This window comes from Mus caroli, unplaced genomic scaffold (assembly GCF_978045245.1).
Source record: "Mus caroli unplaced genomic scaffold, Mus_caroli_1 scaffold_8, whole genome shotgun sequence".
NCBI lineage: Eukaryota > Metazoa > Chordata > Mammalia > Rodentia > Muridae > Mus > Mus caroli.
Window position 1 is genome coordinate 112,405,007 of NW_028227263.1, and position 24,720 is coordinate 112,429,726.

The 24,720-nt window shown below is 41.4% G+C and overlaps 1 protein-coding gene and 1 pseudogene across 8 annotated transcripts in view; one reads left to right on the top strand and one right to left on the bottom strand.

The window, feature by feature from the left end:
- Window positions 1–591: 591 nt before the first annotated feature.
- The window catches only part of Lsm14a (LSM14A mRNA processing body assembly factor), a 46,835-nt gene continuing 22,706 nt past the window's right edge, over window positions 592–24,720 (top strand). For 7 of the 8 annotated variants that reach the window (XM_021167867.3, XM_021167868.3, XM_029479449.2 and 4 more), the window contains exons 1-3: window positions 592–854; window positions 16,540–16,703; window positions 20,628–20,757. In XM_021167867.3, the coding sequence (XP_021023526.1) occupies window positions 734–854; window positions 16,540–16,703; window positions 20,628–20,757 (415 nt within the window). In that variant the 5' untranslated portion in view covers window positions 592–733. Of the gene's footprint in view, window positions 855–1,082; window positions 1,439–16,539; window positions 16,704–20,627; window positions 20,758–24,720 lie in introns of those variants that run through there. The other variant, XM_029479450.2, reaches the window with a different exon arrangement.
- On the bottom strand, window positions 6,388–6,806 carry LOC110298549 (large ribosomal subunit protein bL27m pseudogene; annotated as a pseudogene).

Below are 24,720 nucleotides of genomic sequence, written 5' to 3' on the forward strand. Positions count from 1 at the left end.
ATTAAGAAAGTGGAGTTGACATTAAGTGATCAAAGCGGCAGAGAAACACTTGGACTGGTGTTTCTTGCATAGTTAGTGGCCGGGAACATCTTGAAAGCTAGGAGCACGGATCTAGCCGCATAAAAAGGGTTGGACTCAGTTTGGGGGACAGAGTCCCAGCGCCTCCCGGAGCGGCAGCCCTTGGAATGTGAGATTCCTCTTGCGAAGATGGCTGCTCTGGCGTTGACAGTGAGAGCTCCGTGGAGAGCGGCTCCGGAGCTGGGAGGCGACCGCTTACAAAGACTCTGGGCTTGTACCAAAGTACAGTCCGCCTAGAAATGGCAGAGGCCGCAGTCAGCATCATCAGGCGGGATGGGCCCTCGTCTAGTCTTCCCGCGACGTCTAGGTGCCGTGAAAATCTTCCACGTCGGGAGCGCGAACTAAGCGCTCTGGGCCGCCGCGGAAAGAGCCAGGGACCGTCCGTGAGCTCGGCGAGTCTCGCGAGAAAGCACGCCGCCTCGCCCTCCCGGCATGCCCTGCGCCGCCGCCGCTGCTGCCGCCGCCGCCGCCGCCGCGCCGCGGTTTGAGGGCGGGAGGCTGGGGGAGGGTAAGCGGAGCCGGCGCGGCCGCCATGTTGGTTCTGAGGCGGCTGCTGTGAGGCGCCGACGGAGCGAGCGAGCGGGCGGGCGGGCGGAGCGGCGGGCGCAGCGCGGGATCTGACTGAGTGCGAGCGGCGGGCGACGGCGGCGGCGCCATGAGCGGGGGCACCCCTTACATCGGCAGCAAGATCAGCCTCATCTCCAAGGCGGAGATCCGCTACGAGGGCATCCTCTACACCATCGACACCGAGAACTCCACGGTAGCCCTCGCCAAAGGTACGGCGGGGCGGGCCTCGGGGTTTTGGGGGGCGCGGGCAGAGCGCCCCGCCGCCCTCGCGCTCTTCTCCCTCTGCGGTCCTCACGGGCCTCGCTCCCTCCGGGCCCCCAAGCGACAAGGGCCGGGCTGCGGCCTCCCCGGGCTCCCCGGGCTGCTTCCTTTCCCCCGAAGCTCCGCGCCTTCCATCCGGGGAACGAGTGCGCGGCGCCCGGGGCGGGGCGATGCTAAAGTCCCGGGAACCAGCCTGAGAACACACCCAGGTTCGTGGCTTCCAAGACCGAAATTCGGTCGTTCTGTCTTCGGAAGCGCGGAACAAAGCCGGAGGAGTCGAAGAATCTTGACGCCTACCTCGAGATGAATGCGGATGTGTTGATTCCTCGGGCACCCATTTTCTCAGCGTTCTTCGTCTGGGTCGGTGGCGACGGTTGTCGAGTGAACTCCTAAGGAGTGTGCTCCAAACTTTGGGTTTGCGCCGCAGACTTGTGATCTCGAAAGGCCGTTTGGTACCGTCCAGTCGATCACATCCCGTTTGTCTCCTCTGTGATTGTTACCTGTTATGCCGGAATTCTTATGCAACCGAAGGGTGCGCGTTAAAATGCTTGCTTGCTTGTCCCCACGGGCCAATTTTCTGGAACCCTGGTAGAAAGGAAAGTTCAAGTTTTGATGATCCGGGACTCTTGTACACAGTTCAGAGCGAGTACTATCGGGGCGCTGACTGACTCCGCTGTACTTGGGGAGAGGAAGTTGTGTGGAAGGGGATCCCCCCTACTTACCCCAACCCCATAGTCTGTACAGTCGATACAGTCAGTTTGTGGGTTTTGTTTCCGTCCACGCGTGCTAGTGCCAGGAAGGCACAAAGAAAATAGACTTGAGTTTCTGATCTTAGGGGAAGTCTTATAACAGTTTCTGATACCAGGGAGGTCTATTTTCCCACCACACCTAGTAGAATTGTTAAGAGCTAAGTATGCTAGGGAAAAAGGTCCTAGGGATAGCAAGATTCTAAATCTAAAAGCATTTTTTATAGATGTTTCTTTTAACAGTTTCAGTTTGGGGCCAAATCGACCTTTCCTGAATTCTACCTAATAGGGAGTAGGGGTGTGGCTTGATTGACAGCTCTTTCCTAGCAAGTGGGAGATCTGGGTTCCCTCCCCAGAACCACAAAAACAAAGCTTAAAAAAGGGACACTAAAGCTGGGCGTGGTGGCGCACGCCTTTAATCCCAGCACTCGGGAGGCAGAGACTGGCGGATTTCTGAGTTCGAGGCCAGCCTGGTCTACAAAGCGAGTGCCAGGACAGCCAGGGCTATACAGAGAAACCCTGTCTCGAAAAACCAAAAAAAAAAAACAAACAAAAAAAAAGGGACACTATAAAAGAGTAGGGTGATGGTTTCCACAGTTGCATTGTGATACTTACGTAACTTTTGGCAATTTACTTTAAAAAAAAAATCCTTGAATCAAATACTGAAAAGTCAAGGAGTCTGCTTTTTAAAGAGCAGTATGAGGCCTGGCGCTGTGACACTCTCCTGTAGTCCCCCATATGCTAAATCAGGGCTGCTAAAGCAATACAGCTAGGAGGTCATCTCAGTCGACTAGAGTGCTTGCTTAAATGCATAAAACCCGGTTGGCTCCCCAGTGAGAAAAACCGAGTGTGGGTGGTGCATGCCTGTGATTCCACCAGGGAGGTCGAAGCAGGAGGTCAGGCATTCAAGTTCTGCCTGGTACACATGAAACCCTCTCAAAAAAGGCCAAAACTGAGACTCAGGGACTACCCCGTAACTTTCTCTTTACCTTGTGGAGTTTGTAACACATTGCCTGTTAAAGAACCTGCTTTCATCTTTGTAGCTGTTCACTATACTTAAGGATGTATGATTCTCCTTAGTAATTCCTGAAGCCTTGACTAATAGTGTGAAGCTGGGCTTGGTGGTACGGGCCTTTTGCCGGCTTTCAGGAGGTTAGTGACAGCTGGGTCTGAGTTCCAGGCAGCCCTCATCAATTTAGAGAGTTCCAAAACTTCCCAGTGAGACACTGCCTCAACAACAAATGAGAGTTGACTGTGATGTCCTGAAACAGCTTGATGGTGTTAGTTTTAATGACTTTATTAAAGGGTGGGGTAAAGCTCTCTAAGGTTCTTGGTGCTCTCACCAGGTGTTCTACACACTGGTTGAGAACAGTATTTCTCGCTGACGTGTTTTTGTAGAGGTTTGGGGATTATTCTTTGCATGGACTCATGTAACTTGGGCTGGCTTTCATCAAGGATGACTTTGATATACTGATCTGCCAGCTTCTAATTTGAATTCCTAGTCCTCTAGCCACCACCTATGTGCTAGGATTGTAAGGCATGAGCCAGACTTAATAACTTTTTAAAAAATATTTTTTACTTATATGTGGTCTGTGTGGTGCTAAGTGCATGTGAGTACTGGTATTGGCAGAAGCCATAGGTGTCAGATACACACAGACACACACACACACACACACACACCAGCTGGAGAACCACCTGTCATCAAATTCAGGTCCTCTGGTGGAAGAGTAGTTTATGCTCTTTAAAAGCTAAGCCAGCATATTTTTGAGATTTCTTTTTTCTTCTGTTTCCCCTGGGTTGGCCTGTTGGTCATTTGGTTTGCCAGTAACGCAGGCAGTCCTAGAACTCACTATATAACTCAAACTGACCTTAAATTGTCAATGGTCCTTTTGCCTCTGCCCTCCAAGTACTGGTACTAGAGGTGTAAACCCATGCCCAGCCTTCTGGGCTTTTTGAGGTAGGGGTCTCACTGTGTGCCCTTCTTAGGCCTTGAATGTTACACTGCTTCCATCTCCATGATTACAGACTTGCCATCACAGCCCACTTTTAAAGATTTTGAATATATTAAATGTTAACTGTAAACCTATCCTTTTATATCTTAACCTTCAAAAAAATTGTGACCCAAAGTTTTAAAAAATGTGTCTCTTCCAAGAAAATGTTTTATTAGAGTAAAATTTTGGGCATCTTATTAGTTCATAATAAATTATGAGCATTTAATTTATATTTATAATGTTATTTAATCCATGTATCGATATATACTTTTTTCTCCTTAATGTCCAGTACTTAACACTTCATCTTTCAAAATTAGAAGTTGGGGACTAGAGAGATGACTAAAGCCTATAAGGTGTCTGCCTTAGGTGTCAATTCTTAGGATCCATATGGTGGAAAGAGAACCAACTACAGCAAATTGTTCTCTGACCTGCACAAATGCACACAAAATAACTTTTTTTTTTACCTTTATTTTTATTTTATGTGTATGCATGTTTTGTTTGCATGTATGTCTGTGCACCACACATGTCTGACCCATTGAGGCCTGGAAAGGGCCTCAGATTCTCTGGGACTAGAATTACAAGTGATAGTGAGTACTGAAAGAGCAACTACTGCTCTTAACCCTGAGCCATTCCCCAGCCCCAAAGAGTTGGAGAAATGCTTCAGCTGTTAAGAGCGCAACAGTTTGAACTTTGTATATATAGATTTTATATATACATACATACACACACACACACACACACACACACACATATATATATATATATATATATATATATATATACACACACATATATATATATATATAGCGTGTGTATTCTTAGCTTGTTTACAGTTTGGGGCTATTGAGAACAATGCTTTTAGGAAAATTAATGTTTGAATGCACTGATGTGTTGAAATAATTTTCTGGGGAAGCACATACTTAGAATTTGAGTTGTAGGAATATAGGGAAAATATGTCTTTACTAAGTAATGCAAAGTAATTTTCTCTAGTAGGTGATTGTGCATGTGTATTTTCAACAGCAAGAATTCTAGTTGTTCCATATGTCTCACCAGCCATAATACTAAATGCCATACATGCCATATATTTTAATTCTCACCAGTTTGCTGGGTAGGGAGTTCAGTGTATTTTTTATTTATTTTTGTTATTAATTGGGTGTGCGTGGAAGAAGGTATGTTCACTTGAGTACAGGTGCCCACAGAGAGCAGAGGTGTGGATACTTCTGGAGCAGGAGTTACAGGTCGTTCTGAGCCACCTAGTGTGGGTGCTGAAAGTCAGATGTGCTCTTAACTACTTCAGTCTCGTGAATGTGGTTTTAGGCCCTAGTTCTCTGTCAGCTAATGAGTTTTGGAGGTATTTCCTTATCTAAGCCATATGATGTTCATCTTTACTTAAGTGCCTTGGAAGTTATCACTCACTTTCCCACATCATTTTCTGGAGTTTTGAGTTCTAATAACACATCCTTTGGATGTATTTATTGCAACGTCTTTTCCTATGTAGTGGTTTCTTATTGTAGATAGATCTTTATTTTAATTTTCGCATGTTTATTAGGCTTTTCTTTGAGGGCTAGGTGGGTGGTGTGGTTTTTTTTTTTTTCTTTTTCTTTATTCCTGTTAATAACCTACTTTTTCTAATTCAATACTGTAGAAATACTTTTATCTTTTTAGAATGATTTTTATTTTGGTTTTTCACATTTAGGTCTATAATGCTTCTAAAACTGGTTTTGTATATGGCATAGAATATTTAGATCTTTAACTTAAGTAAAAGATTCACTTGGCTTTTATGGTTTGTATTATGATTTAAGTCTTTTACATGGCTATGACATATAGTTTACATATACCTGGACCTATATAATTCTTTTGATATTTTGGCTAGTTAACATTTGTATGGTATAGAATTCATTTATGCTTGTTTTAATGTCATTATTAAAAGCATTGCTCTTTTAATGTTCCAGTTTGGGTAATAAATTGAATCCGCCCACACTAATAAGAAGGTGAAAGCCTAATCTGGATTGGTAATGGTTGGGTTCCCTTGTGTTCTGCTACTACCTTCTAGAAGGTGAAACCCAGATAAGTTTCATGGCCTTTGATCCTAACAACCTAACTAAATGTCAGGAAGTCTTAAAGGGCAATCTGAAATGACATTGACAGTTGCTTTTTAAGTGTGTTTGTAGATAATTTGGGCCATGGTGTTTTCAGCAGCTGCTTTTAGCAGCTCCTCCAGTTTGTAGTCCTGTGTTATTCTTTTAAAATTAAAATGTTTGGGACTAGAGAGATGGTTCTGAGGGTAGGAGCACTGGCTGTTCTTCCAAAGGACCTGGGCTCGTATTTCAGCACTCACATGGCAGTTCACAGCCATCTGTAACTCCAGACGCTGGGGATCTGACTCCATCTTCTGGCCTCCAAGGGGCTGCTTATGTGTGGTACACATAACATACATACATGCAGGCAAAGCGTCGATACACATACTTTTTTTTCTTTTTTAAAATATTTATTTATTTTGTGTATATGAGTGCACTGTTGCTGTCTTCAGACACACAAGAAGAGGGCATCCCATTACAGATGGTTGTGAGCCACTTGGAAATTTAACTCAGAACCTCTGGAAGAGCAGTCGGTGCTCTTAACCACTGAGCCATCTCTCCAGCCTCTTATGTGGAGATCTTGTCCTCACCCTGACCCTTGACTTCCATAATCTCTTGTTCTTGTGACCTGGGCTCCAGGCTCCATCCAATGCTCTCAACAGGACTTCAAAGCATGTCTACTAGTTTGAAGGTTCCCTCAGGTTTGGCAGGGACCACGTGGACAAAAGTCTTGTAGAGCACAGCACCCTTGGGCAGACTAGTGACCAGATCCACAGAGATTTTGGGATTGGGCACGCCTCCTCCAGGGCATACAGGCACTTGTTCCTCCCAAGTCCCACATGGGTTCCTGGGTGCCATCTAGACTGACGCTGAGTGCCAAGGATGTTGCCAGCGTGAACGTAGTGACCTTCCATTTTCTTGATACCGTAGTGTTTGCCTTGTGATTTCCCACCAAGGTTCTTAGAGCTGCCACCTGTCTTCTTGGATGCGTGTCTGACAGCGAACGCTGTGGGTGCTGTGGGGCTCAGCAGGGCTGTCACTGCTGCCCATGTCCTCAGCATAAGCCCTGCCGCCGCCGCTACCATATTTGCTTCACATTCACTTCCAGGCTGAGAAGTCTCCGATAATTTTTTTTTAATTGAACATATGATCCCCTAAATGAGAGTGTTGGTGGATTTCTTCTACGAGTGGGTATGTAAAAGACGTAGTTTTATAACAAAATAGACATTGTTAGGAAGGTAAACTCTTGCTCTGTGACTTAAGTTTCCGGATATTAAAATGATAAGTAAGGGATAGGCACAAATTTGTGGAATAGTTCTGGTATGTTTGCCCTTCACATGTGGATGAATGCATTTAATAAGTCCGCTGTGCTAAAATGAGAGAAATTCATGCATAAATGAAAAAATTTTGTATGTTTAGTTAGCTGTCCTAGAGAATCATTCAGGTTGCCATTGCAGAGGGAAAAGATGGAAAAAGAATGGCAAGTCGATAGCTTTTAAATGAGTTGCCCTTAAACTTCAGGGAATTTGTGTCAGATACAAAAGTAGTAAACTGTTAAAAGAGTCTTTCATCTTCTTGTCAACTGGGTTAGCTTATCCTCCTGGTTGTTCATTTGTCCCATAGTCATAAACCACTGTCCCAGTGGTGTGATCAGGAAAGCATCAAAAGTTCCTACGAGGTATTTTACTGACCTTTTGAGACTGGCTCTTTTTCTGTGAGGCTAGCTTCAAGTTCATGATATCTACCTTCCTCTGCCTCACTGGTGCTGAGATAAAGGCATGCATTGCCATACTGGCAGCAACTTGCATGATGGGAATCTAAATCTAATAACTCACAAAATTGCTACCTCAAACAGCAAAGATCTCATTAAATTTAAAGCCCAGATTTCTTTTGTTTGCCCTATTATAGTGAAGTTGTCTGAACTAAGGCTTCAAAGCATTTTTGTTGTTGCTATGTAAGCTACAGAAATATGGGGTACTTCTAAGAGTTTGAACTTGGGTGCTGTTTTTCTTGCAAGATGGATAAGATGAGCCATGACTTTCTATATGATAATACTGAAAAAAACAGTGTATACCAGAAGAAAATAATAGAGGAGAAAAATGAGAGCAAAGAAACATTATTGACCCAGTAACAGTGAGAGCTGTATTTAATTCAGTGCTGCAGTAATAACAGCAGTAAGTACAGGTAGTTTAACTTGAATTTAATTCTTCTCCAGGAACACTTTGCCCTTATTTTCTTTCATAATACTATAGAGTAATACTTAAGCTATTTTGAAACATGATCATATTAACAAGTTGTGTAGATAAAGTGTGAGTTGGTCAGGCTATTTTAATTTTTGTGTTTCTGGAAGAGCATGTGACCCAACAGGTTGATTGTCATACAGAATACTCCTTGACCATGGACAAGGGTTTTAACATCTTTTATCTTGTCCGTGGGAATGTAATGCCTACCTTTTACTCATCCTGATAATTACATGAAGTGTTGCATAAAAAGTAATAAATTACTTAATGAAATAGCAAAGCATTTTTAAGTACTTAGTGGCTAAAACCCCGACTTTTATAATCTGTTAGGCTCTTCTTTACTACGGTCTTGGTCTGACAGTCTTTCAGTGCACCTCATTCTCACTCATCACTTCACTGTCTTTGTCCTGTTTACGTTCCAAGATCAGTCATTCCAGTCAGAGAATTGTACCCTCCTCATTCCACACCCCCTACACCTCTATTGTACTTACTCTTGTACATACAAGCTTGCAGAAGTCACAGCTCTCGTTATATAACCATCTTCACTCTGCATTTACTTGGATTCACACACCTCAGCCGTCTTAGCAGTTTTGCAGGAGTCATGCTGTATTTCCATTCCCTACTCTTTTTTGTGAGGCTCCTGTGTTCCTGCTCTTTTCTTCAGACCTTCAACATTTGTACCCCAGTTTTACTTTCATTCTGCTAACTTGATTTCTTTTTAACTAGGCAAAGAGGGACTGGTGAGATGGCTCAGCAGTTAAGAGCACTGACTGCTCTTCTAGAGGTCCTGAGTTCAATCCCCAGCAACCACATGGTGGCTCACAACCATCTGTAATGGGATCTGATGCCCTCTTCTGGTGTATCTGAAGAGAGCAATGGTGCAGTCATACACATAAAATAAATAAATAAATCTTTAACTCAGTGAAGAATAGCAGGCAACGTGCAGTAGGTAATAGTAATGTGCTATAAATTTCAAAAGACTGGAAACAAGGATTTTGGAAGTTTGACAATAAAGAAATAAAAGTGAAAAGGTTGCTATATTTAATCTGACTTAAACATTACTCAATTAGGATCCGTGTAACAAAACAGCACATGGTACCCCATTGATATGTATAAGTTCTTATGTATCAGCTTAAGAGTAAACAGTAGAGCCAGTGAGGTGGGTCAGTACTTTAAGGCACTCGCCAGATGACCTAAATCAATCTGTATAACCTGGGATCCGTGTGAATGAAGGAGAGAGAGCCAGCTTCTGCAGGTTGTTCTCTGACTTTGTGCAGTGTGTAGCACACGTGTATACACACATAACATGTCTGCTGGTCAGTAAGGACAAGCCATACCTCCACCCCTTGTACCTGAGCACTTTGATCCTTTCAGCTCTCCCTATTGTTTTCTTCTCTAATTGCACTTCTAGTTTCTTTGGTTGTATCATTGGGAGATTAAAATATAGTACCAACCACAAGAAAGAATGCCCAACTGAGTTACATAGTCAAATAAGGGCAGGTGTGGCAAACGTCAGTAATCTCAGCACTGGGGAGGGCTGAGGCAGGCAGATTTCTGAATTCAAGGCCAGCCTGATCTACATAGCAAGTTCCACAACTACTTAGAGAGACCCTGTCTCAAGCAACACAAAACAAAATGAACAAGAGTCAAGGTAAAAAATGTAGACTGCTGGGGAAGGACATCAAATTAGACTTGTTTTTTTGTTTGTTTGTTTTTTAACTTTTCCTTCCTGTAAATTCTTATAAAAAAATGCACAAGATGTGCTCTTTTAAAGCTATAATTAAGGGCTGGAGAGGTGGCTCAGTGGTTAAGAGCACTGACTGCTCTTGCAGAGGTCTGAGTTCAATTCCCAGCACCCACATGGTGGCTCACAACCATCTGTAATGGGATCTGATGCCTCTTCTGGTGTGTCTGAAGAGAGCAATGGCGTATTCATATACATAAAATAAATAAATAAATCTCTTTTTTTTAAAGCCATAAATCCAGATAAGACCAAGTAGATTAGAGTACAGTATTAGTATTAACAAAGTTTTAGAGGACAAACAGCAAGTAAATGAGTTTAAAGAACAAATTCTTAGTAGAATTGAGCCTGTAAACTAAGTAGGTAGAAGGTAAAGCCGAGAAGTAACCTGATCTGTACCCCTAAAAGGCCCCCAAAAGGCTCTGAATTGGCATTGGCAGATGCAGAGGAAACTAAAATACTGTGAAGTAATTGAGGAATGTCAATAGAGCTAAAAACTAAAGGGTTAGTGTCTTAATCAGGGTTTCTATTCCTGCACAAATATCATGACCAAGAAGCAAGTTGGGGAGGAAAGGGTTTATTCAGTTTACACTTCCATACTGCTGTTCATCACCAAAGAAGTCAGGACTGGAACTCAAGCAGGTCAGAAAGCAGGAGCTGATGCAGAAGCCATGGATGGATGTTCTTTACTGGCTTGCCTCTCCTAGCTTGCTCAGCCTGCTCTCTTATAGAACCAAGACTACCAGCCCAGAGATGGCACCACCCACAAGGGGACCTCCCCGCTTGATCACTAATTGATGCCTTACAGCTGGATCTCGTGGAGGCATTTCCCCAACTGAAGCTCCTTTCTTTGTGATAACTCCAGCCTGTGTCAAGTTGACACACAAAACTAGCCAGTACAGTTAGCCCAGTTTGTTCAGACCAGCAAGTTCCTTCTTCATTTATATAACTGGTTACTTTCTTGTTCTCTAGAGACAATAAAATAAATAGTAAAGCTGGTAAAGAAACTAGACACATTTGAGAGCAGATGGAATGTAGTGAAGATAGACAACATTGGATGCTGAGAAAACCATGCTCAGTGTATTCCTCTCCTAAGTTATACTTTGGGTTAATAGGAATTAGTGGATGTGTCCTTTTTGTCATATGTTTTATGTTTTGAAGTAAGGGTCTCATAATATAGCCCTGGCTGCCTGGGAGCTCTGCAGACGAGTCTGGTTTTGAACCTGCCTTAATCAGCGTCTTCCTGAATGCTGGGTTTATAGGTATTAACTACCATATCCAATAATGAAGTTGTATTAAATGCTATTCAGCAGCTTTCTTCTTTTTAAACAAAATTATTGTATATAATTTCTATGCCATAAAGTTCTTTTTAAGTATAGAAAGCAGTAATCGCCACTTTTTTCTTTCCTTTTTTTTTTTTAAAGATTTATTTATTATATATAAGTACACTGTAGCTGTCTTCAGACACTCCAGAAGAGGGCGCCAGATCTCGTTGTGGATGGTTGTGAGCCACCATGTGGTTGCTGGGATTTGAACTCTGGACCTTCGGAAGAGCAGTCGGGTGCTTTTACCCACTGAGCCATCTCACCAGCCCCCCTCCTTTTTTTTTTTTAAGGATTTATTGGCTTAGAGTGACGTGGCACGGATCTTCTTGGTGGCAGGGGTGTATAGCTGTGACTCCTCCCACCTTGGTAAAATAGGAAGCAGAACTGGAATCTGGTTTTGCAACAGTTCCATCAACCTAAAGTTTCTTTCTGTCTGGCTAGTCATGCCCACTCTCCTTGAGCTCTACCACTACTGCGGAGCTACAGTTCCTTTGCTTTTAATCTGTAAATTATACTAATTGGTTTTCTAATTTAGAACTGTATTTTAGAAAGCTATGATTCAAATAATTACACTGGAGCCCCCAACTTAATCCAGTTTTACCTGCATGTATGTATGTACATCACAAATGTGCCTGGTGCTAAAGTCAGAAAAGTATTGAGTCCTCTAGAACTGTAGTTATAGATGGTCCCGAGTCACCATGTGCTAGGAACTTACTAGCAACAAGTGCTCTTAACCACTGAGCTGTGTCTCCAGCCCTATCTAATGGATTCTTAACATGGCGTTATTGAGTGGATTTCACGGGATCTTTGGTCCCCTGAAGTTATAAATGAATCTTGTCATGTATAACATTCAGGAAGAAAGTTCAAAGATTTTTGTAGTTTTTATAAGCCACAGAGGAGTAAAACCTGTCTGTCTTCTCTATGCCTAAGAATTTGCTTAACAGAATTTTTTTCAAAAAAGGAGAGAAATTTTTTTGTGAACTCTTGAGGTACATGTCTGCCTATGTCTTATTACTATTCCTACATATGTAGTAGCTTGCCTTAACTCTCTTGTCTCTTTGTTCCACCCCCTCCCCCAGTGCTGGGAATAGGATTAGGACCTCACACAAGTTAGGCAAGCATTGTACCACCAAGCTATCTCTCTAGGTGCCCCTCTTCCCATATATTTTTAAACATTGTTCCTCCCCCCCCCCCAGCATTTATATTTTCAAATAAGTTTGGTACCATTCTGATTTTCATTTCTGTGTAGAGAACATCTTATTTAGGTGTGCTTGGTAGTCTTCTCTGTCTCTCCAGCACTGGAGAAGCAGAGCCTGAAGGATCAACACAAGCTGAAGTCCAACCAGTGGTAGATACTGTCTCCAAAAAAAAAAATCATATTATTGGTGAGCTTTCGTGCAACTTCTATTTGAGCTGTTGGGACTTTCAACAGTGTATTTTGTACTACACCTCCATGTTGATCCAAGGAAATTAACATTTCTTTAGACCAGGAAAGTGTTTGCTTCTTTTTTGGTTGTTGATTTTTATTGTAGTTCTCTACTTTATACTTAGTTTTAAATAATTTTCGTTTGTGTAGTTCTGGCTGGCTGGGTACTTGCTGCATAATCCATTCTGTCCTTGAACTCAGAGAAATCTGTCTTGTCTCCGCTGAGTGCTGGGATTAGAGTGAAAGTGCTAGTATAGTTTTGTAAGTACTTGAAGCTAGGAGACAGCATACTGAAGCTTTTTAAGAGAGCTGACCTTCCTGCCTTTAATAAAACAGCACCTAAAATTTTGTCTCTTCTCCTTAAAAGTTAGATGTTGGCAAAACTGTTTTATTTAAAAGAAGATGATTTAGAGGTCTCAGTCTGGTCAGCTTGCCCCTTTGAGGCCTCTTTAGTACAAATGCCTTAGCACCAGGATCACGTGGTAGACAGGAAGCAGATAGAGAAGAGGCAAGGAACAAAATAGTTCTTCTCAGGGCATATTCTTAGGGATCTCTCCTCTGACAAGATCCTACTTGCTTTTCAGATTTCCCAATTGTGTTGTCATATTGTGAATCCATGGAGGGATTCGTCCATTGTTTATGTCAGAGCCCTTAAGATCCGATCACTTCCCTAAAGCTCATCATCTGGCAGTCACTACATTTCATATTCAGCCATATTGAGATACCTTTTGATAGACTGCATCTCTACAGTGTCCAAGACCCTGTCACCTCTTACCTAGCCCACTTTGTCCCTGTTCTACATGTGCTATGCTAAATCGCATAAAACCTCAAGTCACATCACTCTGGGAAACTAGTCTTACTGTGATCTTTACTCTTTTGTTGCTTATCCCTCTTTTTCATTTCGTAACATGTGTATCTCTGCCCCAGGGAGTTCACCCCTTTACCCCTGAATCATCTTGGAATCTCAATTCAGATGTTGCACAGTCAAAGCTGCTCTTTGATCTTCATGTGATTTCCTTTAATCCTCATTTTTGTCTATTATATATGAGAGGAATAGCCACTTCCAGTATCTTTGTGTAGAGTAGTTAAGTTAAAATTGGGGAAGGAAAGGTTCAAACCCCTACTAGTTAATGCTCACTGTTAATCTGCTCTCTGTTAAGTTATTGTAAACCCCTGGCTTTCCTGGGTTTCCCTCTGACATATTTTCAAGCTCTGTTAATTCTAATTTGTTCTCATACATAAGGGGAGTCTACAGCTGTATAAGGATTGAGTTCTAGTTTACCCATTGTTCTTGGCTTCCATGTCCAGGTCTGCTTCATTTATCATTTGAATGGCAGGTTAATGTTTTTCCTGGTATGCTATAGGGAGCCTTAAAAAGTATTCACCAATGACTTATCAGGGTCTAATTTAGGAAGTTCATACAGCATTTTGTAAAAGCTGATAGTCTGAAGTGGGAAGCTATGCTGGTGAGATCAGTTGCACAGTTTTAAGATGTTGGAGAAGAGGAAATGCAGACTTAAAACTAGCTTTGGACTTATGAAGCCTTTTCTTTCTATTTTCCTACAAGACATCAGTGTCTTTGTACATAGCATATTAGCTATTTATAGATCACATGAACGATAATCTTTCCAAAAAGTTTTGCCTATTTGGCAAAAGTATGGTTAAAATCTTGATGAGTATGTATTTAGAAGACAGAATGACAATGGGAGGTGCTTTTGGGGGCACGGTCTCACTGTGTAACCTCCACAGACCTCAAATTTCCAATCTTGCCTCAGCTTCCAGAGTGCCTGGGTAACCATTATATCCAACCTCAAAGTTTTACCTTGTAACAAACAGACCCAGGGGCATTATTGTTAAAATGTAAGACCTCAAGTGTTTTGAGTTTTTATATTTCTGTGTTGTTGTTATTCTAGAACTTTTTATCTGTAACAGTCCAGTTATCTGTCCCGTTCTTTCTTTTTTTCCTCTCTCACACACCTCTAGTATGTGTTTCCTTTATAAACAAGGAAAGAAGTTTGGGGTTTCGTTGTTGATTTGTTGGGGTTTTTTTGTTTGTTTGTTTGTTTGTTTCTGTAATTCACCCTGGATTCTTCTGAATACAGGTTAAAGGGAGGCCTAATTGAGCTCTCTGGCTTTATAGAAGGACCTTATACTTACCCACTGTAAAAGCAAGATAATGGCAGCTGTGAGATCTGGGATATTATTCATTGTGGTGGTGATGAAGATAGATTCTGTTTTCCATTCTTCATCCTTTCATATAAAAAGGATTGAAGTGAGAACTGGAAAGATAGCCAGCCCAGTGGTTAAAAGCAAGTACAGCTTCTGCATAGGACCCAAGTCTCGTGTTTGCACTCCATGTCAGGTAGTTTACAACCACCTGTAACTTCATCTCCAAGGCATCTGATGCCCCCTGCTCTTCTCCTTGGGCATTTGTACTCATATGCACATACTTATCCATAAATATATGCAAATACACATAATTCAAATGAAGCAGATCTTTTTTTTTAAAGGTCAAAGTCTAAACCTTTTCACTTTTATTTCTTTGCTGGGGAGGACATGCACCATGCTTTCTGCCTACTGGCATGTCACTTGGCCGCGAACAGATGGGCTGAAGAGCGCATGCTGCTCAGCTAAAGCCTTCTGTATCCGTCTATTAGCATACATACCTGTGCCCTAGCCTCCATCTACCTTTTTGGGTCTGCTAGTGAGATTTTCTTTAAAGGGAGGGGTGGGCAAAGGATACTACCTAAGCATTCTAACCTTGTTCTTACAGTTTAGACTAAGTCTGTCCAGATGATTGTCATTTTTGAGACTAGGCCTCCACTGTATTTAAGGCTGCTCCCCTGAACATAGATTAAAGGAATATGGAGTATACCACCATGCCTGGTTGTTTAGATGTTTGCTGTGGTTTGGTTTTGTTGTTGATGTTTTGTTCTTCTAAGTCGTCTAAGATAGGGTCTCATTATAATCCTGGCCAACCTAGAATTTATAGGCAATCCTTCTGCCTCAGCCTCTCAACTGCTGGGATTATAGGCAAGAGCTGGTGCTTGTTATAGTGTGTGTGTGTGTGTGTGTGTGTGTGTGTGTGTGTGTGTTTTGAGCTTCCCTTTGACTTTCATCTCTTTACATTTTAGAGAAGGGCATTCTGCAAACCTAATAACGATGTCTTATCCCAGTCTTTCTTGAAACATCCTCATAGGTATTAGGAATTTTTAGAATAAGGAAACAAGACATTATTAAACTGAAATAGCATTCATTCTCAATATAGCTGTGGATCACTTTTATGAAAAGTTAGCTGCAGATCCATCTCTGACCTCCATACACTTTTGCCATGAACAGTATGTGATCTTTCAAGCTTTCTTATTTGGAACATCATGTGGATGCTGACATTTTCAGTAGTTTCTAAGATAGTAATCATAAAACTAGTATAAGAGACTTGGGAGTAGCTTTCAAATGCAGGTTCTGAATACTATTCTCAGAGAGTAATTTAATGGAGTTCTTCATTTATACCTAGCTTACTTTATTGCATGTAAAACACAGTTTAACTTTGATTAATTCCATCTTCAGTGTTAAATACTGAGAGTTAATTGAGCACAGCTATTTTAGGTGACAGTCATTTTAATCTTGCCCGTGGAAACTCAGCTTCTGGAAGACTTACTGTTCACAAAGGCAAATGTTACCTTCACTGGTTTATTCTTGCCTAAAACTTAAACTTTGGGTTTTGTATACTAGAAAATTGTTGCCACCACTCCCCGCAAGAACTATGATGTAAATGATCAGATCTTTATTTTGCTAAATGAAAACACTAAAAATAAATAGCAATGAAAAAAAGGACATTTTCATACCTTACCACAAACAGCCACCAAAAATAGAAGTAAAATGTGAGAACACAACCTCATGACACTAGACTTTTAAGTGGAATACATGCTGATTTGATTGAGCAAAATGTGTTCTATTTTACTCTTTTAAAAATATTTGACCATATGGTAATAAGTACTTTCTTATGAACGGTGTTTGAGAACTGATGCTTGGTATTTGTATAGTGAGTAGCAAACATACGTCTCATGTCTTCTCTTTTCTTACCAGTTCGTTCCTTCGGTACAGAAGACAGACCAACAGATCGTCCAATACCGCCTCGAGATGAAGTCTTTGAATATATTATATTCCGCGGGAGTGATATTAAAGACCTCACTGTTTGTGAGCCACCCAAACCACAATGTTCTTTGCCTCAGGACCCGGCTATTGTTCAGGTAACTGAAGCAAGTTGCCTTTCAGAGGTACAGTTACACTCGTTAGGCTTGGCTTTTGCCTTTCCTGAACCTTCATGTAACATACTAATTAGAAGTTACTTGAGCACATAAAGTGACTGGAGTGATGTTCTTCTAGAAGTTTCTTTGGAATCTTAAGTTGAAACTGATAAGTAGCTGGAGAATTTAAATAAATTTTATAATGTTTTCTAGTTTCAACACTACTACGTTGTTACAATGGCTAGCATTTATTGAAAGTTAGCTGTGTAAGACTTGTTGTTGTTTTGGGTTTTTGTTTGTTTGTTTGTGGGGGTTTTTTTGGTTTTGGTTTTGGGATTTTTGTGGTTTGTTTTTTGGGTTTTTTTTTGGTTTTTCAAGACAGGGTTTCTCTGTGTAGCCCTGGCTGTCCTGGAACTCACTCTGTAGACCAGGCTAGCCTCAAACTCAGAAATCCGCCTGCCTCTGCCTCCCGAGTGCTGGGATTAAAGGTATGAGCCACCACTGCCTGGCTAGGCTAGTACTGAACTCTTATCGGGACTCCTCTTGGATATCCAGTTTTTGCCCTGTGTCATGGAGATTCTACAGCTTTGGATCTGCAAGACTGGCCTTTTCACACACTCTAGCAATTCCTAGATGGAGTAGATTTGGGGTGGGCCAACTCAAAGCCTTGGATCTGTGCCTGGGAGGTAGCTGTCAGCCCACCAGCTCTCCCTCACCCGCACCACCAGGGCAAGCTTTCTAGCTAGCACTGCCCTAGTTAAACCACCCAATGCAGTAGCCAGTGAGGGGCAAATCCAGCTCTCCTGCTCTCTCACCTGGCTTGAAGTGGTGAGAGGGTGGGTGGACATCTCTCCCTTGCCCAAGCCACCTCATGGCAGACTAGTTAGCCAAAGAATTCTTAGAATTGAATGTTTGCATCTTTTATTAAAAACAGATGTACCCGCTAGGCAAGTATGCCCATTGGTGCAGTTCCAGCACTTCAGAGGTAGCAATAGGGTGCACAGCAGGAGGCTGAGGTTTTTCTCTCCTATGTATTGACCTGGGGACCAGACTAGGCTATGCAGATCTTACCTAGAAACTAAATAAAGGTTGGGGGGTGGGGGGCGCAGGAGGCAAGGATTGTAGTCTTCACAGAGGTTCTCTTGGATATATCTTATTTGTAATCTTTTTTCCTGTCATAACTTTTATTTCAAATGTTGCTTTTTCAACAAGTCATGCATTGGAAAGTTTTAGTTTTCCACAAATTACTTTTAAAATATATATCTTTCCTAAGAGTTTTCTTCTGGCTGTTAAAGGAAAATATTAGCCCATCTAAGTGAAATGAGGCAAAGAGTGTAGCTCAGTAGAGTGCTTGCCTAGCATAAACAAAGTCCTGGGTCTAGTCTCTAGTACCAGGGTTAGAAAAAAGAAATATGAAATATTTATTAAAATAAAATTTTTAATAAAAGTACCTTGATAATAAATTTTTCTGAATATAAAAGAAGCTTTTTGATAAGAAATTGGAACTTTCATCCTTTCAGACTAGATCTTTGTCTTTTAATTTTTATCTTGGTGCAACAGAATCTTAAGTAACCTTAACAAAACATTAGTCTTTTAAGCTGAGAAAGAAGAGACAATGCTGTACTAGGGGTGGCTCCCCATGCCAGCCCCTGCTGTTACCTTATTTAATGTCTTTTACATACGTCATTATTCAGTTACCTACTTTGAGTAATGAGCTTTGTGGAAACAAAAGCATAGGTGAACATAAATTAGAATGGTATTGAGGGACTACTTATAACCATAAATCTTCACTCGTGCAATCATGTATATTGCGTTCCTGGCATGTGCTCTTATTAGCAGAGAACAAAAGGTAAGGTCTGAACTAGCACGATAGCTAGGTAAGTAAAGGTGCAAGAGGCCGAGCCTGATGACCTGAGTTCATCCCTAGGAAACAAGATAGAAGAGGATTGACTGACAAGTTATTGTCCATTCCTCTATTTTACACATCAAAGCACCTCCCCCACACAACAATAAATGCTTTTTTTTTGTTAAACTAAAGATCTTACCATAAATTAGCTTATATCCCTATAGTCTTCAACAGAATTCATATTTATATTGTAGAATGTTTTATAAGATCATTAACAATATGTGTATTATAAATTGAGTTTTTATATATATATATATAATATATATATGTGTGTATATATATATATATATATGTTTTTTGGGTTTTGTTTTTTTGTTTTTGTTTTGTCTGTCAAGACAGGGTTTCTCTGTATAGCCCTGGCTGTCCTGGAACTCACTCTGTAGACCAGGCTGACCTCGAACTCAGAAATCCACCTGCCACTGTCTCCCAAGTGCTGGGATTAAAGGTGTGCACCACCACTGCCCGGCTATAAATTTTTTTAAATTTAGTAGGTTGATCACTTTATTTCAGTAAAAGGAGGAAAGTTTTTTATCTTGGCTTATAATTTCAGAACCTTTAGTTCACCTTGTTAGGTCTGTTGTTTGAGGTCTGAGAGTAGGCACGCTGCCATGCAACAAGAATATATGGCTGAGGGTGCTCTCCTCCTATTGGCCAAGAAGCAGGGAAAACATGTGCGTGAGAGAGGGCATTCATCCTTCATTCTCTTTTGTTCCCTCTGGATTTGAAGCCTTTGACGGCTCCCACATTCAGGACAGTTGTCTGAATATTCAGCTCTGGAGAAGGCTTTCACAGAGTGTGCTTTACTGATAGGTCGTCTAAGTGCATCTCAGAACAATTAAGTTGACTAGATAAACCATCATATTACAGCTTATTATAAATGTTCCTTGACTTAATCTAAAGATCTTAAAACATAAACAGTTTTGTGTAGGATGTTTGTTTCTGCGTCCTTTTCTATGAATTCAACAGTAGGCCTCCGGTAATAGAAAACAAAAAGGGTCTGGAAAGATGGCTGACTGGGTAAAGGAACTTGGAACCAAGTCTGAAGACCTGAGTTCAGTCCTCAGAACCCTCATAGTAGGAGAAGAGAACTGCCTCTACAAAGTTGTCCTCTGACGTATACATGAATGCATAAACAGTACACACCAAACGAATGAATTGGTGTGAGATCATTAAAGGAAATTTATACATGAGAGGGTTTTTTTATGTTGATCAGACTACAACCCATTATTTCTGAATGGTTCCTGCTTGCTTTTTGTTTGTTTTTGTTTTGGAGACCAGATCTTTCTTTTCTTTTTTTTAAGATTTATTTATTTTTATTTATATGAGTACACTGTAGTTGTCTTCAGACACACACCAGAAGAGGGCATCAGATCCCATTACAGATGGTTGTGAGCCACCATGTGGTTGTTGGGAATTGAACTGAGAACTTCTGGAAGAGCAGTCAGTGCTCTCAACCTCTGAGCCATTTCTCCAGCCCAGATCTTTCTATTATGTATCTCTGGTCATCCTGGAATTCACCATGTAAACCAAGGTGACCCCAAACTTACAGAGGTCTATCTGCTTCTGCCTCCTGAGTGCTGGCATCTGTAAGCCCAGCAAGTAATTTTTCTATAAGCAGTACTTTATGAACCTAAGCTGCTGTTTATTTATACCCTAAATCTATTCCAAAACTAAACTCAAAAGAGGAATTTATCATAGAAAAAGAATTTGTAAATAACATTAAATGTGATAGGTATAAGTAGATATATTGGGGTTGAGAGTTAGCTCAGTATTTAAGAACACTGGCTGCTCTTGCAGAGATCCAAGTTCAAGTCCCAGCACCACATGGCAGCTCCCAAGAAGACAAATATTGAAGTAAGGTTGTTAACTATTATATTAGGTATATACTGTAAGTCATTATAATTGCCTTTTTAATCTAACTCTTAAACTCAGCATGTTTTTAAAAAGCTTAAAAAATACCTAATCTTTGTTATACACATGTAGTTTGGAATTTAGAAGAATAACCTGTGGTATTCTTTCAGTCTTCACTAGGTTCGTCATCATCTTCATTCCAGTCGGTGGGTTCCTATGGACCTTTTGGCAGGATGCCAGCATACAGTCAGTTCAGTCCAAGTACATTAGTTGGGCAGCAGTTTGGTGCTGTTGGTGTTGGTATGTGGTGATAATTTTTCTTTTTCTTTTTTCTCAATTTCTTAACTACAAAGGTATAGATAACTTGCCAAAACTTTTGAAAATGTCATTTTTAAGATTATAAGTACTTATGTTGCAGTGTTATAAACTGGGCAGCATGTTTATAATCCTAACACTTGGGAAATGGAGGCAGGAGGAAAAGTTTGAGGTAATCCTCAGAAAGAGCAAGCTTGAGGCTTGTATAAAATATATAACATATGGGATCTTGTCTCGAAAACGGGTGTCATTTAAAGAGCTGGAGAGATGGTTTAGCAGTTAAGAGTACATACTGGGGCTGGAGGGATGGCTCAGCAGTTAAGAGCATCGACTGCTCTTCCAGAAGTTCTGAGTTCAATTCCCAGCAACCTCATGGTAGCTCACAATCCTGGGATCTGTAATGGGATCTGATGCCCTCTTCTGGTGTATGTCTGGTGTATGTCTGAAGACAGCTTGTCTTAGTTAGGGTTTTAGTGCTGTGAACAGACACCATGACCAAGGCAAGTCTTATAAAAAACAACATTTAATTGGGGCTGGCTTACAGGTTCAGAGGTTCAGTCCATTATCATCAAGGTGGGAGCATGGCAGTATCCAGGCAGGCATGGCACAGGAGGAGCTGAGAGTTCTATGTCTTCATCCAAAGGCTGCTAGTGGAAGACTGACTTCCAGGCAACTAGGGTGAGGATCTTATACCCACACCCACAGTGACACACCCATTCCAACCAGGTCACACCTATTGCAACAAGGCCACACCTTCAGATGGTGCCACTCCCTGGTCCAAGGATATACAAACCATCACACAGCTACAATGTACTCATATAAAGAGTACATACTGCTCTTACCCAAGACCCAGGTTTGATACCCAGCACCGCATGTAGTATAACCATTTTTAACTCCAGTTCAGGCGATTCAGTGCTCTCTTCAGACCTAGGGTTCTTGCACACAAGTGCATATCCTCTAAGCCACATACATTGAAACATTTAATGGATGAAGGAGCAAACAAATAAGCAGTTAATCCTCCTAACCCACCAAATATGTTAACTCAGAGTAACACATTAGTCCACAGTTTAAAAAAATTAATCTAGCCCCAAACCCACTTTTCATGAAGTGCAGAATCTTATGTATAAACACAGATGGCATTTGCAGGCATGATAGGTGTGTGGGAATCTGAAGTATCTTATTAACCACTAGCCTGGCTGCACACCACATGGTAAAATGGGGACTGTCTGCTCCTCCATCACATGGCTGACCAAAAGCTTTGGCTTACTGCATATGGCTTATGGCTAACTAGCCTAGGAAATACTTGGAAAGAACAATTTCTACTAAATCGCTGTGCTTTCTAATTACTATAAAGTAGACTAACTGTAGTCAACAGTCTTAAATTTGGAGCTATTTATAGTATTACTATTCTTTCATAATACTTCTATTTGCCATTGGCTTCACTGGATTACATTATTTAATTTCTTTCTGTAATAAGAGCTTCTAAAAAATAGTGGAAATCGCCAGGCGTGGTGGTGCACGCCTTTAATCCCAGCACTTTGGAGGCAGAGGCAGGCGGATTTCTGAGTTAGAGGCCAGCCTGGTCTCAAAGTCAGTTCCAGGACAGCCAGGGCTACACAGAGAAACCCTGTCTCAAACAAACAAACAAAAAAAGTGGAGATCAACAGTTCAACACAATAAAGATTTTGGAACTCAGTACAACAAACACAAATGTCCAGGGCTGGAGAGTTAGACATTAAGGACTACGAGTTAGCTAATGAATTTCAGATCCCTATTAGTTAAAAACAAGCTAAATTACTAAAAAAACTAGGCACAGCAGTTGAGAGGGATAGAGAGGCCAGGGGCAGAGATGAACGAATCCCTGGAGCTTGCTTCCAGCCAGTCCAGATGCATTAGTGATTTCAGTTTAAAAAAGAAGATGAGGAACAACTAAGGAAGATAACCCAATGTTGACCTTTGGCCTTGACACACACATACTTGCATATACATGTACAAACAAGTGCCTCAAACACACACATGCATACATAGTTAAAAAAAATAGAAACCAGGCATAGTGACACACACATTTCATTCCAACAGGCAGATTTCTGGGTTCAAGGCCAGCCTGGTCTACCGAGCCAATTCTAGGACAGCCAGGGCCAAACAAAGAAACCTTGTTTCTCCCCTCCCCAACCACCTCCAAAAGGGAAAAAAAAAAAAATGCAGAGGTCCCATAAACATGTAAAAAGGGTGTCCAATAAAAAAAATAGTACAGGGCTGGTGAGATGGCTGAGTGGGTAAGAGCACCCGACTGCTCTTCTGAAGGTCCAGAGTTCAAATCCCAGCAACCACATGGTGGCTCATATCCATCTGTAACCGAGATCTGGTGCCCTCTTCTGGAGTGTCTGAAGATAGCTACAGTGAACTTACATATAATAAATAAATAAATCTTTAAAAAAAAAAAACACATTATCTAAAAAAAAAAAAAAAAGTACAAAGCAAGAGTAGTACAGATACTAGAGTGCTTGCCTTGCACGAAGGAGGCCTTAGGGGCTGATGCAGGCACCACATTAACTGCGTGGGCTAGTGCATACTTGAGTGCCCAGCACTGAAGTAGAGGCAGAGGGTCTAAAGTTTGATTGATTGATTGATTTTTAAATTTATTTACTTAAATTGTGTGTGTGTGTGTCTTTCTGCCTGCTTGGGTGCATTTATGTATATACATATGTGCAGGAGCCCATGCCATCATGAGAAGCATCACATGCCCTAGGACTGTGGGTGCTGGAACCACACCCAGGGCCTCTGCATGAGCAATAATGTTCTCCACTGCTGAACCATCTCTCTAACACTGAGGCAGAGGATCTAGACATGAAAGGTTTGTGGATAGCTGCCTTCAAAAATAAATAAATCACAGTGAGGTACCCTTTCTTTGCTATCAGTTTATTTACTCCAGTTGATAAGTTCAACAGGAATAATTTAACACAGGTTTGCTGGTATGCCATGGTATGCTGAAGTTCAGTTCTCTTAACAGGCAGAATGGCAGAATGTTGACCAAATAACATTTTAGTTGGTTAATCAACCAGCTGTTTGATGGTTCTCTTAGGTCTCCAGTATTAAATAATATTTTAAAGATTTTTTTCTATTTGGAGCGGGTGGGGGTGTTCAGAAAAGGATCAAATCCTATAGAACTGGAGTTACAGGCGGTTGTGAGCCACCTGGCATGAGGGCTGGGAGCTGAACTCAAGTCTTCTACAGGAGTACTGTGTACTCGTAACTGCTAGGCCATGTCCAGTCCTTTGTATAGATTAATTTTTTAATTAGCAAGAATAGAAAAAGGCACCGAGACAGTGGAAAAGAACAGTCATACATACTAATAACAAAGCACATAAGGGTCACAACTGCTGTCAGTCTTCATAGTAATACAGAGGTCAGTTAATTAGAATTCTTTAACAATCCTGAATAATGGCTGGACATGGCAGTGCATACCTTTAATCCCAGAACCTGAAAGGGAGAGACAGGCAGGTATCTGTGAGATTGAGTCCAGCCTGGTCTACATAGTAAGTTTCAGTTAGTCCAAATCACTGATCCTATCAGGGCCCACAGACAAGTTACATAGGCCACAAAAAATAAATTTGGAATTATAAAGGTATTTCAAATGAGTAAATAATTTGAAGTAGTGCAAACTAGTTGGCCAGTAACAGATTAAAGATGAATTCACAAAGACCACCTACAGAACACATTGCCGGCATTTCTGATCTGAACAAAGTATTGAACTATGTAACACAGCACTGCTTACAATAGTAGGGCAGTAAGGAACACCACATACCCGGAGTGAAAGATGCAGAGGACTTCTGTGGTGGTTTCCCTCACTGGACATGAATCAAACTGCCCACATTCTCCAGAGGACATTTGACAATGAAGGACCCTAAGTCCGTTTTGGCTTTTAAAAGTAGGCCTGTATTGGTATGT